General features: G+C 28.5%; 3 protein-coding genes across 3 annotated transcripts; 2 read left to right on the top strand and 1 right to left on the bottom strand.

Moving 5' to 3' along the window:
- Positions 1 to 4,773: 4,773 nt before the first annotated feature.
- LOC107187430 (alpha-(1,3)-fucosyltransferase B) lies at positions 4,774 to 6,863 on the top strand. Its single transcript, XM_015575534.1, has 5 exons — positions 4,774 to 4,830; positions 5,822 to 6,041; positions 6,243 to 6,432; positions 6,511 to 6,688; positions 6,837 to 6,863. Exons 1-5 carry the CDS (start codon positions 4,774 to 4,776, stop codon positions 6,861 to 6,863), a joined length of 672 nt encoding a protein of 223 aa, XP_015431020.1.
- Positions 6,864 to 6,948: 85 nt separating this feature from the next.
- On the bottom strand, positions 6,949 to 12,337 carry LOC107187431 (tubulin-specific chaperone D). Its single transcript, XM_015575535.1, has 9 exons — positions 11,996 to 12,337; positions 10,240 to 11,920; positions 9,522 to 9,725; positions 9,290 to 9,454; positions 8,865 to 8,989; positions 8,435 to 8,788; positions 8,021 to 8,323; positions 7,678 to 7,947; positions 6,949 to 6,990 (listed from the first exon to the last, which is right to left on the bottom strand). Exons 1-9 carry the CDS (start codon positions 12,335 to 12,337, stop codon positions 6,949 to 6,951), a joined length of 3,486 nt encoding a protein of 1,161 aa, XP_015431021.1.
- Positions 12,338 to 14,325: 1,988 nt separating this feature from the next.
- On the top strand, positions 14,326 to 20,756 carry LOC107187432 (zinc finger protein 800). The gene is given in 10 exon segments (XM_015575536.1): positions 14,326 to 14,499; positions 14,813 to 15,160; positions 16,273 to 16,548; positions 16,635 to 16,785; positions 16,869 to 17,009; positions 17,615 to 17,766; positions 18,183 to 18,690; positions 18,814 to 18,834; positions 19,579 to 20,001; positions 20,134 to 20,756. Coding segments are annotated over 10 exon segments (2,703 nt in total). The 5' UTR covers positions 14,326 to 14,439.
- Positions 20,757 to 22,674: the final 1,918 nt, after the last annotated feature.

Consider the following 22,674-nt stretch of genomic DNA (forward strand, 5'->3'; position numbering starts at 1 on the left):
AAATCACTTGCAACCAAATATTGTCAACAAAAATCGGAGTATACACTTTATGTCATTACATAGAACGAAGAATTTCATTGAAAATAATGGAAGTTTTTATATTATTTTGTATAATTGTGATTATACCAATTACCAAATAAATAATTATGTATCTATTAAATGTAAAACAACAGAAGTAACAGTACTTTCGGTAATAGTGAAGATTCAATAAAGTACTAATTAATCGTTTTTGGTAGTAAATAAATATCTTAATGAATTTATAACATAGTGCCTGAATTTTTTAAACAGTTTGTTTACTTTAACAAATTGATTTAAATAATGATTAAAAATTAGTGATATTTTTACAAAAAAGTTTGTTATTGTGTAAATTATTGGAGGAGAAAGACGATACTGATTTTATAACAAACGTATAATAGAATACCTACAAAACCAGAAACTATCAGAGTATTAGGAAAATATTTCCGCTATTCTAATTTATAATAAATAAGAGTGTGTTCATTAATTGAAAATGTGTAAATTCGTTAATTCAGCGATTAAATAAGTTATACTGAATTTGGAAGAATGTAATATTGAGGACTGATTAGTTTGAAATCTTTTGGTTTTTGGGTAATAAATTTAAGGCAAACAATAAATATTATTAAGTAAACTTTACAAGTAATCCTCCTTCGGGCACTGCAAACAAATTTAGTTGAAACAACAAAATTTACATATATCTTATGAAATTGTATAAATTACATATATGTACTTACAAAATATGTTTGTATTTATATCTATAAAATTTTATGAAATCTGGACTGAAGCTATATAATTGGTAATTTAATCTTACCGCCACAGACAGTTTACAGTTAAACGGTATACAGTTATTTCGTTCTATTTGCGCTATGATATAGACTTTCTGCGATGGTAATTAACGTTTTTAGAGAGGATTCCATGCTATCTGAAGGTTCACTAATCTAAAATAATATGTTGTATGCACTATGTATACATATAATAAATCAAAGTGATACATATTTTGTAAACTGTGTATTTTTTAACACTTATTAAACGTTCTTAGAAAATATAGACCATTTTTCGTTTAATATGGTGGTCTTATGTTTTGTCTACCTATTGCCCTTGTTTCTTTAGAGTTTAGTTCAACGTCGACTCCATGTAAGCAACGTCTCCGGTGCAAAGACGCCTTTTCAAAGAAGTCAGTTTCGACGTAAAATATTTCACAAGAGTAGGTATCAGATTGTGCAAACGTAATTTTCTGCTGAGCACTATACTCATTCTTTCAATTGTTTTGATTGAAAAGTTCTTACAACTCGAGTTTAAACCAAGTGGTCTAAGCTATTGTAACATATTCAGATGCTATATGCTAACCATCTATAAAAAAATAAATGGTAATCAATCAGAAATTGACAATTGTAATAACATCGAAGAGTTTTTAGTAATACGTGACTGACGAAAACATGTTTCTAAGAAAATTATGCAATATGTGAAATAATTTATTAAAGGCGAAGAATTTTCTAAAATTTCTTCGGAGTAATCGGATAGCCAGAATTTTAGTCCTATTTCGTTCACGAAGTGTGAAACTTTCGAGCGTGTCTAACGAGCGGCTTATACTAATTTGGTTTTTTTCTCGCAAATCACGGACGCAGAACAATTCTAAATTTCATTCTTTGCAATTACAATTAATTACAAACATTTATCCCCGTGTTTTACTTCTTACGAAATTACGACAGTATTACGCATTAATTAATATACTTCCGATAATCGTGCGTCTAAATGTTTCTAACCGTTCCAACAGTCGTTTCAATTGAATGCAACAAAAAGTATTGAACTTAATAGATATTTACTGTAAATTATAATAATAACGGTTATACAAGTATTATTTCATGTGGTACAATAAATTAGAGATCATGAATAAAGAATCTACGAGCAATTTGTACTTTAATTATATCCGGTTAAATTGGTATAAATTTTGTTATATATTATATATAAACAAATTTTCCAAGTAACGTTAGGTCTTATCAGAATTAGTTTAGGTATATTATAATTTATAATATTTGTTATACGTATCATTTTATTAGAAATGCTTTGCGCCAATGGACATTCTAACCTTCTCAAGGACAAAAATTTGTGTCGAGATAACCTAGATGCGTCTTGCAACGTCGTTGTAGAAACTGTAACTAACAAGGAGAAAAGAAGAGAGAACAGAGAAAAAGAGAAGGATTGAGAGGGTTCGTTGACCGTCAAAGAGAGTCAGGAGCGTGACTGTAACCGTGTCTGTGATCGTGATCCTGATCGCAATCGTGATCGTAACCATGACCGACTTGCGTTTACAGATACTAGGAAAGTTATGTGTTGCATGTATGTATATAGTATTAGTATTACATACATATATGAAGGTGCATACTACATAATAGATATCAATCAGTGACTTAAAACCATAATTATTTTGACATCGGTAATATAAAATCATATCAAAATCTTTATAATACCGCAATCTACAAACTCGGAAAGAAATCATAATCGAAATACTACCGTAACAACATAAATACTGAGATTACAATGATACCGCGGTATTCTCCCGGTTTTTATACACTCAACTATAATATCTACATATGTAACTTCTTAAAATATGTATGCACAAATGTATAGACATGGAGAAAGTGTAATATTTACTTACAAATAGTACAGGACATTTTTGTTGCCCTAAATCTACTTTGTAGAAATGGAACTAAATTTAAATAAGTAATTAAGCAATAAACCAGTACACGTATAATTGCAATCCGATACCTATTTAATTATTAGGGATATTATTATAATTCTTCATAATTATATAAACGGAAAAATATGTTTTCGTATATATGTATATAAGGTAGAGTAAAATGAAAGTCGTTATCAATTTTAGTAGTTGATTCGAAACACCTGCTGCTACCAGCTTACTATTTACCGTTCGTGGTTATATGACATATAGCTTAAATGACAAGAACAAATATAGTAGTGTAAACAATTAGTATAAAAACTAATTATTATTATATTTATGATTTAAGTGAATGAAGTATTTAAAACATACAAGAAAGATTTATATGACTATGAGGTCGAGATACATATGTACTATAGTCTATGTCTATAGTCTATAGGCTTAACATCTTACGGGACTTTGTCTCACACTCGGAAGTATCGACCTTGTGAAGAATCAGACGCTTTAGTACGTCCTCCATATTTCAAAAGTGTGAATTCAGGAAGTATGTTCCCCCAATATATAGCTTGTAAGATTGTACTGTCACAAGCTATGGTTTCTATTTATTAACGATGGTAACAATATTCTTTTCTTATTTCAGGCCTTTCAACGGGACATTTAATATATATGACGGAATAAATGCAGTTATTGTTTCACCTAATTAAAGGCGGCAACAGATGGCTGTTTTTTACAATTAGACAAAGTAATCTACAGCCGCTTTTTATTCATCGCAAAAAAGGATACTAGATTTTTCTGAAATATTTTTTTACACAACTGTAGAATAGATGGATGTGTATAATGTACAAGATATATAACAGTGACTAATTTTGCATTGATTATTGTCGATTAGCTACGAATAGTGTGCTGCATAATCGGTGAACATATATCATATACATATACGATATATGTAGATATTATTTCAGTGTTTGCTACATGTATATAGTTGCCAACTATTACTGGATGACAAGGCTAGCAAAAAATTATAGGTGTTTAAGTACGTGTTACCTGTTTTTAAAATAAATGTATTTAAAAATGTGTTAAAATTATATGATCTTATCTGTATTTCCTATCTAATAAAGCAATAAAAGGCCACACAAAGAACTTGTATATATAACACCATATAAGACTATGAGACTCATCCTGCATATTGTATGCATATAAATACATTATATGCATTCATAGATAAATGAAAACTATTAAATATGTCCTTTCTGAAGAAGAATATAAGTAGATCTGATAAGAATATAGTAGTTTTTGCACTTCTAACAAGTTAGCACGTGTAAAATAATCTTAACTGTGAATTACACTAAGATGAAAATAGAAAATTGTTAAACTACGTTTGACTACATTTAAAATAAACGATATTATATACCTTGTAATACATTTTTTTTAGCTTTCTATTTACTGTTATTTCGCTTTAAATTATCATGTATTATTATATAGTTGCAAACAATGTTTACTAGTTCTTAAGCGTGGAAAAATGAGTATTTTACTTTTTTCACGACTATAACTGTATAACAAAATGCGTATCAATTTAACCTCAAATCTTTTAATTCTGTAATAACTCATTTTTCGTTAAAAACGCAAAATTTTCGAAATATTTTGGTCAGAGTTACAATAACATTATTTTTCTTTCCTATGAAGCCTGTTTATTATTTAATTCGGTAAAACTATAGATTTTTATGACACTTTTAACGATCCGAAATTGTAATTACACTCTTATGGATTTTGATTAAGCGTATATAGTTTAACAAAATTTGACGCAATAATAATTGAAATAAATTCGGTGACGGTGTATAATTATCATAGTTTAATACAAGCATGTAATATAATAAAATACTATTATTGAAACGGTCAAACATATTACTAAATTTACTCAAGAAAGTCTTTCATGGAACTATGAAATGAACTATGAAAAAATAATTTTCACAGAACACATAAATGTATTAAAATGAAATTGTAATAAAATTCTACAATATATAAATTTTATACTTATTATTAAAATCAAATAAGTGACAAATTTTACAATGTCATTAAGTAGAAAAATGTACTTTGTATTTATGACACTTACTACATTAACTGCAAGTATTATAATTTATCAGGTAAATATATATTCTACATTTAAAATATATCACAGCTGTATTTTATGATAATAGTATGTGTAATTATTATTACTTCAATAAATACTGTTGCATAAGATTAATTACATTTTACAATAATGGTTAAGTCAAGAAATTATTAAAGATCTTGAAGCATATTTAACTTTACTTGACAAACGTATTTCTTTCTGTAAAATTACAGAAAATCCTTTGACATGATAACCAAATGAGAACAATTTTATACCTCCTACTGTTAGTAATATTACCACAGCATTTATTAACATTTAAATTTCCTTTAATGGAAACTAATATTCAGAATATTTTTAATTTAATGAAAAAAAAGTCAGTTCTTTTATTCCTGAGTCTACTATAAATACTTTTTTGACAGATATCAACTTAAATATGTAAATGTGTAATGGTCTTTTAAAGTTAAATGAAATTTCATTGCTAAAACATAATTAGAATAAAATATAAATGATTCTGATAAATTTACTATTTCTGAGGATAATCAGTCTAATTTACAGATACATTTCATTCACCTGGATGATGAATTATATGATTCAGGTATAAAAATACTTATAAATTTTCACCATTTTAATAAATATTTATACAAAATATATAAAAAAGAACATTAACAATTATTCCTTATTAATATTTCATTTAGGAAAAGTACCTGTGATTTTATGGTGGACACCTTTTGGAAATGATGGAAAGCTTCGAAAATGTGAAAATCATTTATGTTATTTTACAAGCAATCGAAGTTTTCAATATCATCGAAAAATAAGTGTAATGTTATGAATTTTTTCATGTTATCTAACTTGATTTACATTAGAAAAATTTTTACAAAATTTAATTACATTAGGAATTTTCATTAAGAAATACTTAATTGGTTATTCTCTATATACTTATAAATTAGTAATATTACATAAATAAGAAAATTATAAAGTAAATCGATCAATTGTAATTTTACTTTTGTTTTGTTTTAATTTTTTAGAGTTTCCTTTTCTATGGTAGCAATTTACAAATTAACGATTTACCGGAATGGAAATCAGATAGAGTTCCATGGGGTTTAATGCATGAAGAATCTCCAAGAAATAACCCCATTCTTGTTCAACAAAAAACTCTAAATCTTTTTACATACTCTTCAACATTCAGCAGATTTAGCGATGTACCTCTTACTTTGATCGATCTACCTGGAATTACAGAATTATTAGGTAAATACAATAAACTTATACATGTTGAAATAATTACAAACATTTTTTTTTCTATTTTATACTTTCTTATTACTATTACATGCAGTGATGCTATTAAAATTCTGAATTATTTAAATGTTTGAATAAAAAAATATTGTTGTTCCTATTATGTTTTGTAATTACATGTTATAAAGAAATTAATATTTTATTTTATTCTTTCAGATAGAAAGTATTTCGTGTCAACCAAAGAAAAAACGAGATTAATGAATACAAAGAATTTTGCACCTTTACTTTATATACAATCTGACTGTGATACTGCAAGTAATAGAGATATCTATGTAGCAGAGTTAATGAAGTACATACGTGTTGATTCATATGGCACATGTCTGAATAATGCTCAGTTTGATAAAAGGTGATTTATATCTACAGATTTAGAAAAATTAAGTTTATTCATTACATTAACTGTATAAATACTATAATTATAATGTAGGTTGAAGGAAAATTACCTCGAAATATTAAACAGTGAAGATTTTCTTGCTTTCATTGCCAATTATAAGTTTACAATAGCTTTTGAGAATGCAATCTGTCAAGATTATATCACAGAAAAATTATGGAGGCCCCTTATTGTTGGATCTGTACCTATATATTATGGATCACCATCATTTAAGGTATTTAAATTTGAACCACAATTTATATTTCAATGTTCAATGAATTATTTCGTTTTATTGATAATTTACATTTTCTTTACTAAGTTGAGTTATAAATGATTTTCAATTTTTGTTAGAATATATTTGTATATATTTTCTGTTTATATAGTCTGACTCTGTGCATTATATTCCATAATCAGAATACACTACATTAAACTTAAAACTGTAACTTTTTCAGGACTGGCTTCCAAACAATATGTCTGCTATTTCAGTACTTGACTTCAAAGATCCAAAGAGCTTAGCCGATTTGTTACATAATTTATCTAATAATGAAATTGAATATAATAAATATTTAACACATAAATTAGTTGACAATTACGGGATAGATAACAAAGAATTAAAAATTGCTTTAGAGAGAAACAATAAATGGTCTCGAAATGAATTTGGAAATTATGTAGACGAATTTGAATGTTTGGTTTGTAACAACATACAAAATATGAATAAACAAAAAACAAAAATTGTTGATTTAAAGCATTACGATTGTCCACTGCCAATTCATCCGATAAAAAAAACAACTGATCATCAAAATTGGTGGACAAAACAATGGATTTTAGAAAAATGTGGGGCCAAAGTATTAGTACAATATTTAAAAAATAATCTTACAATTAATATGGAAAATTTTGAAAAAAGTAAAATAGATTTATATGTTAAAAATCAGTGTTATCCGTAATGTTTTTGAGCAATTCGTTTAACAAAAATGATGCACAAACATTTAATAAATCAAAATATATTTATTTTGTGAGTACCTTAAATTGTAGATTTGTAAAATATTGTATAGTCTAATGTTTTGAGTATTCTGGCATACCTTTATATTTTAAACAATAGAAATATTTTTATACAATCATCACGTAATAAAGTAATAAGTATAATGAACTGTTTCTTATTTCGAGATCTCACTTACCAATTTTCTTAAAGTGAAATAAAATACAAGACAATGTTCAATTAGCAACCTTATTTTGCAAAATGGGAGTGGGTACTTCCATCAATTCACAAAGGTGATTTCTGATAGGTCGTATCTCAGGCACTGATCTTTCCCAATCGGTGACATTTAATTGAGTCAAAATTTTCATCAAATTTTGTTCAGGAATATCCATTTCTTCTCCATATAGAGTTAAAGCTTCGTACGTTTTTGTTGCTGCTACTTTTCGTATACATTTGTACTTATGACAAAGAAAGATACTTAACTGACAGAATGCTCTTTTCGCAACTGGTCCACGCAACTATAAAACATTGTTGTTATTATTGTAATATAATCATTATTTGTTTATTCTAAACATAACAATATAAAAATACCTGCAAAAGCTGACAAAAAACATTTATGCTGCTAATTAACAATTTGGTGTTACTACAATTCTTGATTTCCTGCTTAAGTAACACTAAAATCTGTTCTGAAATACCATTTTCGAAATCGTCAAGAACAATTTGAATGCAACCAGAACTAAGTAAACGATCCAGAAAAGCCAAAATTGAGGTAATCATTCTTTCATTTTTGTGACTTTCTTCAAAAATCGTTAATATTTTATAACATAAACTTTTAAGACCTAATTCATCTATTTCTTGTAAATAAGAAAATAAAGAAACGCTAGAATGTTTAACCTGAAACAAATATTCAAAATTTAATATAAATATACATTAAAAAGAAAATTTAATTAATCGTATTCAGATATTTAATTAATTTATATATTCTAAGTATGTAACAATAATTACCAAAGATTCACTTAGGCCACCAACACTAAATATAATTCCTTGTAGAAGATTCATAGTATATGGAGGATAAGATAACATTTTAATGAATCGTGGGAAAGTAACGGATTCCATTCTCCATTCTATACTTTCTTTACATTCGTCGTAAGGAAAAATGCTTTTCAGTTCTACATGATATGGAATGTTTGGTAAAGAAGGATCATTATGAATAAGCGCACTAAAAACGGTTCCTGCTTGTGCTCGAATTCCATCAATTCTTTCTACAGCTTGTTGTGCTATTCCTCCAATAACTTTCGCCATTAGTTCTTCATTCAATACAAAAACCAATTTTGCTTGAAATACTAAGTTTGTTAACATCTAAAATTATGTAAAAATGATTAATTTAACTATACACTGAAGATAATTAAATCAATTATAAAGAAATGGTTTTTACATGTAAACCCAACATTGCAGCTTCTCGTACCCATGCTCCTATATCTCCACGACTATCTATAGTATATTCTTTCAATGCCAGTAAATAACAATTATATAAATCATACACAAATATGTCCCATTTATCTGAAAAGTGTGAAAAGATTACATATTTCTATCGTTTCAATATATTTTACTGTAATCTTAAGTTTAAAGTAGAATATTAATGTTTTATTAGTTGAATGTAATAACTAATAAACTAACATTTGTTTATAAATCTTATAGCTCTAGATCACTTAGAAATAATAATAAAAAAAGTGTATGTTATTTCATGAAGATGCAGTGACATTAAAATCTTAACTAAAAAGTAGACTAAACTTGTTATAAATTATTGTTCATGTGTGATTTTAAATTTGTGCAATATAAAGTTAAATTTTTTAAACAAACCTGCTTCTTTTACACCCAATGTTTGACACACCATTATTAATGCGTGGATGGCTTCTTTTCTACTTTCTGCCCACTTTAGTGTGTGTTCTGATAACTCAGTACATTTAATTAGGGATTTTATCACATCTTTTACTCGTTCACAAATTATAAATAAAGGAAAATATCCTACAAAGAATTTATTAGTATCAAAAATAACGTAAGAGTTTAATATGTAAAAGGTTTCATGTGTTACCTATTGCTTGTGCGAAACCAATTCTAACAAGTTGATTACTTGACTGCAAATTACCAAGATAACGATTAATAACAATATTACGTTCTTTTTCCGGTATATAAGTATAGTATTTAAAAAAGAATTCTGTATGTGCTTCTGCAGCTTTTGTTCTAACTGCAGATACTTCATGACCTAAACATTCTTCTAAAAGATTCTGCCAATCATCTGCAAAAATACCTTCCATTAGTGTGAATTTATACAATGTCTTTCAGATTCTCATGGAATAAATTACATAATTATTTGAGATGTTTAGTAAAGATAGTGCAAAAATTTATAATTTTCTATCATTGTATGATTTACTAATTATTGTTTTTTATATGAAATAAGTTTTTGTCATTGCAATTGTTTATATTTTTCATTTCAGTATGCTCTTGATGCTTTTACATTATAAACATCAGATTTTCTGAAAAATTAATTTTATTCTACTTGATAACAGGTCTCCGAATTTGTATTATTTGTCTAGTAAATATAATATAAATTATCTGAAATGAATATAAGTGTAGGGACAAAATAAATAATTGGTTACATAAACTTATGACACTGACTTAGGTGATGTGTAAGAAAATTGTTAGTTATATACAACATACAAAGGTAGTTATAGACATATACCTTTCTCTATATTTTTAATGTGTAATATTTCGAAAATAAATAACCAATATATAGATAATATTTTACTTACAAATAATTTCCATGGATATTGGAAAATGCACGATAGAGCACTTTTTTACGAGCACTGCACAAGCTTGCTTCATTAATTCACCTCCCAAACCTTTGAACTGTCCTCTTTTCCGAAAGGTGCTTACTATGTTCTTTATATTTTCCATAGCCGTTGCTTCAATGATATTTTCAACTTTTTCACTGTAACAGTTGTGCAATGCTTCTAGAATTTCTGCAATGGCCAAGACCGCACCATGTCTTATATTTAAGTCTATCGAATTTAACATATCCAGTAATTTTGGTAAAACTGTCTCCGTAATGTAACTTGGATCAGCGGGTGTTAGATTAAAAAGTGCTTTGGCTGAAAGTTCTCTAATTGCTGTATCCCAGTGAGTAACTTTTCTTGCAACCAAATGGTCGATAAGAGGTTTCATATACTCTTCATATTGTGCGATTTGTGTACTAATTTTTAAGTATGCATGATTTCTAACACCAACTTCAAAATAATCAGCAGTAGTCAGTATTTCTATTCCATGTGGAAAATTCCCTTGTCTGCCCACATTTTCTTGAAACGCCGCAGAAGCGGCTCTTCTACAATTAATTTCTCTATCAAAGCAAGTAACAACCAGTAACATAGCTGCAATTTCTTTAACATATGGTTGAAAAATATCTGGATCATACGCCCTGGGAAATGACCAACAAATATAACATGCAGCATCTCTGATTAGATATCCAATTGACCCATATGCTCTTGGTTCATCGAAAACTAAAGCTTGAAGAACTACCGGTATTACATCTTTTAAACGATGTGGTAACAAAAGTCCACGCCTTCCTAATTCCGCTAATGCCAAACAGCCACCGTGCCAAGCGGAATCGGATTCCCGGCCGCAAAACAAGTTCAGCACAAATCCTACAACATCATCTGCTAAATCCATTGGTAGTCTTGCTGTAATCCTGCCAATTCCTTTTGCAGCAGACCACCGTATTGTAATTGCTTTATCTCGAAGACCTTGTATAAGATGCTCAATAATATCCTCTATTGCCGACGGAATATCCTGATCCTCGTGAATAACTGAAACTTCTTTTGTGTCCTCGAAATTTTCTGAGTTATTAAAATTCTTAGCATTAAGTTGTAGACATATGGGTCTACTAGTTCGCTGATATCTCCAAGATGCAAGTTTTGTTCCCAACAATACTAATCCAATTCTTTGTACAATTTTTATTCCAAATTTCCTAATAAGATCCGCAGGATTATCATTTAGATGAAACTGTAAAACTTTGTCTAAACATATTTGAGTGTATGGCTTAACATCTTCTCTTACACTGTGTTTCAATATTGATGCTATAACAGCTAAAGGGCCATGTCTGAAAGGGTCCTTTTCCACACATTCTAAACACCACATAATCATTTCTTTTAAGTACAGTTGTTTAACGTCGGACCTTGTCAAGAAATTGGCAATTAGAAAAACTGCTGCTACAGCACAGGCATCCTTTGACAAGCAAAATAATTTGCATATTTTCAGAATTCTAGCTATTATAGATTGTTCAAAGTCCACATCAGAGGTCTCTAGACGTGAAAGTGGAAATGGTATCTTTGATATTATGGAAAGCCAAATTAAAAGTACATATCGAGTCTCCCATGTTTCCACATCATTTGGATCTTGCTTCTCTAACATTCGTAGAACAGGAAGAAGATCTGCTACCTACATCAAAATATTATACAACTGAAACATTTAAAATGTAAAATACTTCATTGAAAAATCAATATGATTGTGTACCTCGTGTGGAAGATAAGTAACAATTTTTTTATACGTTTTGACAGACATAACAATGAAAATGTATTTAAATGCATTGTGTCGCATATTTTCTGTTGAATTTTCATTTTTAACAATTTCAATTAATGGCTGCAGAATGTCATCCAAGTAGGGATCTAATAATTGTCTTTGATCCTGATATTGTGATAAAATAAAATTAAACCGATCTCTATTTTTCTCAATAAAACTGGCTGAGAGATCAGTTTTTTTCAGTTCCGTAATCAAAGAAGTCACTTCGTCAATTTCCTTAAAAGCACTGAATCCACAACCAATTACTTCTGAATCCGGATAATCATTTAGCACCATTTTTTCTCCTCAGCTTATTACTGTTTTTCACAGAAACTGTTATCATCAATTACGACTCATTCATACGTATTTAAGTTTACCTACAAAAGCATAAAAATATGACAAATCTTTCGGAACGATTTCACGAAAAGCAATGCCATATTACGGCGCATGCGCAACGGCATAATGTTTTCATTATAAATACGTACAATACATATCATTTAATATGTTTCTCGATACATTTGACGCAATATTACGCAGTGAAATTTATTGTAAATCGAAAGGATGTATAATAAAAATAATTCCTTAAATAACTCTGACATTTTATTACAAATGAACATGGTATTAAAATATATGTAGTTATGATATCATAATAAATAATATATAAGTTTTTTAGTAAGTGTTTAATGTTTCAGGCTTAAACAGTTTTAACAGAAATAGTGTTTTGTTAAAAATTGTTCTTTTTTTTGTACGAAATATTTTATAACCCCTGTAAAGCAATACAAAAACCTGATACAAAACAATTTCCAAATTTTTATATACATATTTGAACATATCATACTGCATTTTAATTCATTGTTAATTTGTTAAGTGAAATGTAGGATAGAACTCTATGCTAAGTGACTTAGCAAAATGACTACTTATTATTACTTTTCTCTAATGTAAACTCAAATTATTCAGATTAAATTTGATTATTTATGTTTCTTACAATCCAAGCTTTTTATTTCATATGAAAACAACAAAAACAAATTATTAGAACAAAAGTTAATGTAATACATATTTTGAAGTAAATATCAACATAGAAAATAGTATGGCTAACAGAGTTAAAATTATTTTTACTGCAATCTGCAAAATTGATTCATATTTCAATGTTTTTTGTGATTAAATAATTATATTAAATTTAATTTTTATTAGATATATTACATTAATGCTATAAATATATCAAAGTATTTAATTATCTATAGTTTTTCAAAGGTAGATTTTATATTATATAATGTCTGTTTTCATGGTACATTACACAAGATATTCATAGAAAACTGGATATATTTAGAAATCATCACTTAACAACAAGTTGTTTAAATGCATGTATGAACTTATTAAACACGATCTAACTTAATTCAGGTCGATGTTATAGTTGAAAAGTAGTAAATGAAAAGATTTTTTAATGCTCTACTTCAATATGTATTGTGGTCTCACGTAAAGAAAAAAATTTGTACATAATTCCAATGTAGTAGCAACATTGGGTTTGAGTAGCTTGTTGATTAATATTAAATAACAACTTATTTCTTCCTTTAAGTATTGTATAAAATTGAACATAAATTAAAGAGTTTCTTAAATTTTTTGTTGAAGGTTCTATCATCATATTTCACAAATTTATATACATAAAATTTACAGTACAATTATAAGAATAAAAGCAGATCATTATGGTTGCAATATGTACTAACAGATCTTCAATACAGATTTAAGAAACTTGATATAGTTTTATTAATATCGACTAAGTCAATAATACACTATGTATTTATTCAACTGTTGTAATTTTTTTATTGCTATTTATTATTGTATTATCCATTAAGTATTTGCACTACTTATATTAAATTATTTTTAAAACCTTTATTATGTTATTTACTATAATTGTTACATTCATCCTTCTAATCTTATGTAATGACAAATAAGTGCACGTCCAAACTTTAAATTTATTTCAAAAAAGCAAGTAACATAACCTTCTATATTATATTTTCAAGAGGAACCGAATTAAATTACATTTGTAACTTACATTTCCATTAACATATCAATCTACATCTATACTTTGATTAAATGCTTAATTGATAAATGTTTAATGTGTAAGGAAATATAAATAATAATCAAGAATATTTATCCACAAAATGAATGTGCTGCCTATGATACCGTTTCGATGAAACGGTGGAGCCAAGAACTGCTAGGTTTCGGAAAAATGGAGGTTGTAGTCCGATCGAGATCGTGGATCAGTGTTGCCCTATAAGAATCGAATTGTGTGATTTTTTCGTGAGAAAGTCAATTTTTAATACACCTATTTGATTCTTGACACTCCGTTTTTTTTATAACTTCGAAATTTAAAAAGTGAAAACCGATTTTTACGCAGTAAAATGCAGGAGAGACGGTACATCTTTATTGTACGATTTTCTCATTTTAATTCCAAATATAAAGTTTCTTTTTTCATCTTTCACCTTTCAATATATTTCGAAAAATGAATGGTCATTATTGAACTAATTTTTTTTTACGAATAATCTTTCTATTTTGCGAATACCGTCTTCAGTTACGCGATCATACGTGCGTGCAGTTGTTTCTCCTTTGAAATCTAACTTCCTCGTTATATTCTGTATTAATTAATTGTTTTTTGTATTTTTTTTAACTTGTTTCAGTTCTTATTTTAGTATTTCAAAGCTTACATAATTTGATGACTTAAATTAACTCTTTCAGTTCTGACAAGAAAATAAATTGGATGCAAAACACCTACAGAAAATGAAATCAATGAAAGCAAAGGCAAAGACTAAAAAGCCAAATGGTAAATTTGGAAAAGTCAAATTTCCTTCCAAAGAAGTTACTTCTATTAATCCAGATTTGTCACAATTACACCAACCAATAGACACAAGTGTGTCGTCTCTTTATTGTGTGAGCAAGGTTCTAGAAAATGGTAGCGATGAAGTTAAATCTATTTTGGCATATGAATGTGATTTGGTATTCGAATGTCGTATATGTAGAAGCCTCTTCAGAAGCCTGGTCAATCTAATCTCTCACAAACGAACTTATTGTAAAGAAAAATTTGATGTCACATTTGGTAGAAACTCTTTTAGCAATCATGACACGGTACCTCCTATTTTATATATTTTCATGCAAAATTAAAGCACTTAGTCATGCAAAATGGCTTAAATATTAACCACTGTTCTTAATGTTTTACATACATATGTCTATAATAAATAAACAGCAGATATTTATATAAATTAACACTTTTATAAAGTAAGTTAAAAAAACTGAAGTTGGGCAATACCTTATTTTCTTTTTTAAGAATTATATTAGTGCAAAAAGAGGATAAAAAATTTCAAACTGTGTTGAAGTTTGAATTTATTATATTTCACAAATTTATATAAGCTATATATGTATAAAATCTGCAGTTTATTAACAAGCAATAATTATAGCACATGACAATATGCAAAATGTAGCAAATTAAAAATTTCTACAATATTTAATAACTTTTTTATTTAACATATACTGTGTGCTTATAAAATGATCTTATATTTTGCTTTTACTGATAAATTAAATAACCGCAATTTACACAAAAATTAATTAATCACAAATTAACCACAAAATGTATATACAGTTCATCTCATAATTGTACATTATGAAGCATGTAAAAAATATATTGTGCATGTAGGTAATAAGCAATTATTATTGCTTACAAAGTTCCTTAAAAATAATATTTATGGCATATATCAAAAGTAAAATTTTAATACACCATGCAATTATAATTTTTAGTTGAATGTTGAAGCAGAACATTGAGAAACTATTACTTTCCTATGTTTACGTAATCTAATTCAAAGTTTAATCATTTTTTTAGAATATGTTAAATTATTGACACCAATTTTTATGCTTCGATTATGGAAAATCTAATTAAATGATTCTAACAATTTGTATACAAAAGAATTACAAGTTTCAAAAATATTATTTATCTTATTCAACATTTCTTATGAAAATTTAAAATGTAAATTCTTCAAATACAAATGGATATGTTTATTTTAAAAGGATAATTTTAAACGATATTTGCATATCAATAAGAATGCATTTCGTTATAATGATATGAAAACATAAAGAACATACACAAGAGAATGTATTTAAAAATTAAACGAATCGGAAAGAACATTATCATATATGTATTGTTATTAATTTTATATTAATATAACTTAATATAAAAAATCTTACAGATTTTCAAAAATAAATCTAGCATACAAAAGCCAGAGGCTTTGCTTCAGGAGGCTTGTGGTAATGATAGAATCTTGAGAAGTCAAGTTTGTAAAGAAGAACAAAAGAAAGATCTTACCACTGTTGTAAATATGTTACAAAAAAAGCAAACAGAAAATTTACACACCGACATTGAACATATATGTTTGGAAACTGTGCAGTCAAATTCATCTGCAGTTTATCAGACTGTTGAATCAGCGGTTCCAGCACAAAATCATGTAGATCTAATGAAGACACAGGTATGATTAAGACCAATAATTAATTCATAATTAAGGGAGTTAAATATAATTATATAATATCATTACAAATTTTGAATTTATATTAGGTAACAGAGTTAAAAGACATGATTAATGATCGAACTGCAGTGTTAGGTCCAGATGGACAAGTTTTACAATCTAAACAAGATTTGCATGGTAGTAATTGTAATACTGAAGAAATCAGTGACAATTCTGAAATTGAGCTCACCTGTTCTATATGTATGTCATCGTCAGTTTTAAGTACCCGTTTTTTTATCAATATTTACAGTTTTCACTTCTATTTTATGTTTTCTAATTACTAGGTAATGCAAAATTTGCAACAAAAAAAACATTAGCAGTTCATACAAGGACGCTGCACACATCTCATAGATTATGCTATCCCTGCCCATGTTGCTCTAGTACATTTGCAAATACATGGAGTGTTTATCGACATCTTTTCAAAGGTATTTACAAAAATGTAATATTACAGTTTTAATAAGTAACAATAATATTAGGCTTAATTAATATTACGATTTACCAGAGAGAGAATTTAATTCCTTGTCTTATAATATTTCTCTTCACATCCTCGGAATTGATGAACAACAATGTTCAATATAATATATGTAGATGTTTAACATGTACAATTTTTGTTTCAAAACAACAAACTACTATATTAAACCGGCATAAAAATTAAATTATTACTTTCAATCCTTTGGGTATTGCTCACCACTATAGTGGCTTCCCATTAAATGATTGTTTGGGATGAAATGCCATTATAGTGGCTTTTCTCCAAGTACTGTTTGGGGATGAATTGCCACTGTAGTGGTTTTCTTCTCTTTTCTATTTGTCTACTGCGCGAATACAAACAAATAGATATTCTTCCATATGTCATAACGACCAATAAAAAACGAATCGTATAAAATCAAAAAGTACATACTCATCACTCGGGTTGCTGTGCAGCAGTAGTATTTCTTGGCAAGCTCTGCCCTAGCTAAAGGATTAACAAGATTTTGAAACAATTAGATGTTTTCATGTTATGTCAGAGTTTTAATATCGATCTAAACTACAGTTCATAGAAAAACCAATGAACAAGTGAGGAAGCTCAGATCTCAAATTCAAGAGAAAGCATTCATTAAGGATACAACTGGTGCAGAGGATTTACAGAAAGAACATGCCAATAAATCTTTAACAAGTAGTGTACTACGAGTTAATGAAACTCAGGTATGTGGGTCATTGGAAAAGTTTTGGAACTAGAATGGAAAGTCGACTTATATCGTTTTTAAAATATTTTTATTTTCCAATGTAATTCTCTATGATTTCAATGCCATTGGACCGACGATATCCTAACTTTATAGACGTTCTAAACACTCTTGAGAAACTTGCATTCGAATTCGCTTTTGATCAATTGTTAGGAGACGCGACACATGATGTGATAGTGTTTTTGTTCAAGTAGATGTATACAAAATATATGTAGCATAGTGACTTAAAATCTTTGGTGGATTAAAAATTTCCGAAGTATTGATGTCATTTATATTTCATCCGAGAACTTCTCAAACGACTCTTGTATTTTAATTCCAACTAATAATTTTGTAATACATGTGAAGATACTGATAATTTAAGATATGGTATTCTAATAGGAATGGATAGATCATCTAGAATCCGATACAGAATTGCAAAGATGTGGAGGTTGTGGAAAACGTTTTGATAGGAAAGCAGCTTTATCGGCACATTCACAGTACTGCCATAGGCGTGTTGCAGCCTGTGAAAATACAAATAAAATTAAGAAGACAAACAAAGTCTCACCAGATCGTAGTTCAACTGATAGTGTGGTCACTTCTACTTCTTTAGAAGTCAACAGTTGTAATGAAACATCTATTCGTGTGGAAGCTGTTGCTACTTTAAGTAAAGCGGATTGGGATATGCTAGGAAATGAAGAATCAATTTCACAAGGTGAGCTCAATGGAAATCTAAGAGCACTAGCAAACACGGCACAGGAAGATACAGTGAAACACAATCTTCTTCCTGCAAATACTGCTTCTGATTCGTTAGAAATTGTTTACTCTAGTATAAACAAGCATAAAAATAATATTGGAAGTAAAAAACGAAAAAACAAGGACAGCGCAAGAAGAATAAATATCAATGCAGGTAAGAAAAATACTTTCCTCACAACAAAAGTGATGGATTTAATTATTATACACAATGTCCAAGTTATTATGAACGTCTAAATTATTTCCACTGCTATTGAATTTAAGAAAAAGTGACTAAGAGAAGCTAATATGATTTAAGGACGTATATCTGGTGATAGAAAAGAAATCCTCCAAGTCATTCTAAGATCGACATTTTTTTTTGCATATTAACATCTGTTTTTTGAAAAACGACGTTGTAGCCGATATCAAGACAAGTTCAACGACCTATGACATCATGACCTTGAAATGATTTTGAATAAAAAATAATGTGTTTAAATCAGGACAATATGAGAATAATAAAACAAGAGAGAAATAATAAGTCAGTTTACTTTAGTAGGTGTTCAATGTGCTGGGCACCTACATCAATACATTTATGCACGCTATAAGTGAACAACTAAATGATCATCCATGAATCAGTGAAATTTTAATCTAACAGACTATAGTAAACAAGCCAAGAAATTCAAACTACTGATAGTGGTTTCCCAGCGTGTGACAACAATAGCAATGGTCAGCATGTGAGGATCGTAGAAACAAGGAGAATATTGGTATTAATTCATTTTACTCAACAGTCGAGAAATGACTCCACAAAAATATTTTATTGCTTAAGGTCACTTAAGGTTTAATGTTATAAGTCGTTAAACTCGTCTTGATGTCGGCTATAACATTACATTATAAAAATCGATGTTAATATGCAAGAAATGTCGATGACCTTGGAAGGACTTTTTTCTTATCACTAGATGCACGTGCTCAAATCATATAAATATACTTGCCCAACCATATAAGCTATGTAAAGTTTAAGGTTGTACTGTAGTTATTTCATTAGATAATTAAAAACTTTTCTGTTTAGATAACAATGTTGAGAAACTAGATCGTGCATTGTTAATGGAAAAGAAGACAGCATTAATAGTGAATATTCAAAAACTTCAGTGCCTTCCGTGTAAACGAAAATTTACTTCAGTTACTAATCTAAGGAAACACGCTGCCATTCATGTAGGTTGGAATCGTTATCAGTGTAAACTTTGTGACTTTAAATGTTTCGTTAAGTGTGATTGTGTGGCACACTGTAATAAAATGCACAGTGCTCAGAACAACCGTGCTATTATAGAAGATATGATATCACAGATTTCAGATGATCAATATACATCTGAACAAGATGTTATGTTGGGTTTAACTAACACAGAAAAAGAGTTTAACAGCCCAGAAGTTGTGGAACTAAGTATTTCTCCAGAGTGCATAGAACCAGAAGTCCAATTGGAAGAACCAGAAATTTGTACAGAAGAAACAGCAGTAAATAAAGCAGAAACAGAAATAGAAAACGAAGCAGGAACAGAAATAAAAAATGTAGTGGACACCGAAATAGGAAATGAAGCAGGAACAGAAATAGAAAATGAAACAGAACCAGAAATAAGAACAGAAATAGAAACAGAACCAGAAATAGTAGAAACAAATTCTACTATGTTTTCAGAAACAATTCATGTCGATGAGGACGTTCAAGAAATTTCCACTAATGGTGTCAAAGGTCCAAATACTCTTGAGTTGGATCCTGAACTGAAGAGAATGGTAATGGAAGTTATCTTTGGATCTTCTGAAGTAAATTCTGCAAAAGAAGTGGAGGCAGAGGAAACAAAATTAGAGAACAAAGAAGATACTGAAACATCATCCGGAGGTTCTGATTTAAAAGAGAGTAACATTCTGTCTTTGCAAGATAACGTAAAACCGCAGCGACCGATTCGAAATAAAATAAAACCATTGAACAAGGACTTCATTTATGATTTAAAGGATGTGGCATTTCGAAAGGATTCCGTAATTATGAAATCATTTAATAAAACACTTGCCAAGAAGGCACTGATTCAGGAAGAAGATAATGCAGAGAAGGACGTTCAACAACCGCCTAAACGTTTTAAAACTTTACAGGATAATGGAATGTCAATTCACTGCGAGAACAGTGTTATGGATCAATGTGACATTAAATTCGATACAGAAACTTTAAAGGGGAATATCTCCTTCTCTCAGTGTCACAGTTAATTATATAAAAGCATCATAAATGAAATGGATCTTCTATTCGGCCAAAAAATATATTGCTTAAATCAAATTAATTCATTCTGCAAAGTGAACCTTTAAATTGTTCATCTCAAATATATATATGTGTGTATGTATATATATATACATATATATTTTGTAATATGTAATTGTTTGTTAATACTATCAGGTTTAAGGTATTTCTGAATATTGCCATTTCCATTATGTTAAAATTTAGAAACTTTGAGACGAATGATTCAAATAAAGTTAATTGTTGGTATCTTATGTAATTATTCATATGCAGTCGTGTCTCTGTACTAGTCTTTTTAACTAACATTCTTAACAAACTTTCAGTTGACTGCAACCAGTTGGTGGCTGAAAGTTGGGAGAAGCAAAATAAGTAGGCATAATTAATCATTCGCCAAATAAACATAAAATTTTTTGTTTCTGCTTTCTTTTTATGAAAACATTTTGAACATAATTTTTAGATACAAACGAAGATAAAAACAACCTGAATTGGTCTGCTTTGAATCGAATAAGAAATGTACAGTACTTTAATAAGAGTGTACATAACTAAACAATGTATCTAATATGACGTTTATGTAAGAAAATGTATTCATCGCATACATATATGTATGTAGGGATTATCTTGAATTGTCATTAAACCTAAAAAATAAAGAAGTAATGAAACAATATATTAAAAATACCGCCAGTGATATCAGTGATAAAAAATAATGTATATTATAATACTATGATAATATATCATAGCAAGCCGGTATAATATCATACCAATGTTTTTCATACTGTTAATTTTATTCTAATTATTTAAGCGTAACCAATGGTTGTTAAAATAGAAAAGTTCTCATAATGAAAGTGCAATGAAAAGGAGAAGAATATAATTTTCTATTAGTTAATGATTCATTCTACAAGCAGACTTTTTATCATCTTTAGCTGTTTTAATATACCTTTATTCACTCTACTTGTTAAATGATTTTAGAGAGAAACTTAAGTACATAATTAGGTGCTCTGTCCAAAGGCCATTGCTCCTCTTAAATATTCGACTATTAGGAAGACAGAACTGTGTTTATAATTTTTTTTTTTCGAAAACGAATATACTGTTATCATTTATGTATAAAAATTATTTATATAATACTACGAGTTTAGTTAATACACATATTGTGTAATGCAGGTGGTGCCAGTGATATTTGCAGGATTTGATCACAAGGTTAATCTGTATTTGTTTTGTAAAATTTTGTGTAAAAAATATGCGCATAATACGTGAAAAACTTGTAGATAAAAGTGGAAGTTTACTTATTTTGTATTTAGTGTGAGTCAAATACAATTAAATGTGGTTTATCTTAAGTTGTACGAAAAATGTAAAGCAATTTCGAACTAAAATAAAATGTTCTGATAGGAATAATAAGAAAGACATTTCTTTATTAAATTACAATGTTGAAAATTTGTAATTGTTCCGATTTTTTTAGTATTTTTTACAGGTTTTAAAACGTACAATAAATAAAAAAGTATTTGCACATATTCATTTTTCATTTAATACATTTAATAATATACAAATTTAAAGCTTACTTTATATACAGAAGCGGGATTTTAAATAACCTGTTTCTTTACTGTATTTTTTATTGTAGAATGAAGTGTGTAGGTACTGTTTCCATCCATTTACGTACAATTTAATAATTAACTATTTGAGTCCTGTCAAACAGAGGGGCGGGTGATGGAGGAAGGAGAAACCGTAATGAATATATATTTTCACCACATATAAATCATCGTCTTTTTATTATAATTACACTGATAAGATTTATACTACTTTATTGGCGTCTTCCGTAATCGCCAACATACTATGAAATGTATTGGAACTTATTAAGTACAGTCAGAAAAAATATGTACATACACTAGAAGTCTTTCTTTT

This window comes from Dufourea novaeangliae, unplaced genomic scaffold (assembly GCF_001272555.1).
Source record: "Dufourea novaeangliae isolate 0120121106 unplaced genomic scaffold, ASM127255v1 scaffold89, whole genome shotgun sequence".
NCBI lineage: Eukaryota > Metazoa > Arthropoda > Insecta > Hymenoptera > Halictidae > Dufourea > Dufourea novaeangliae.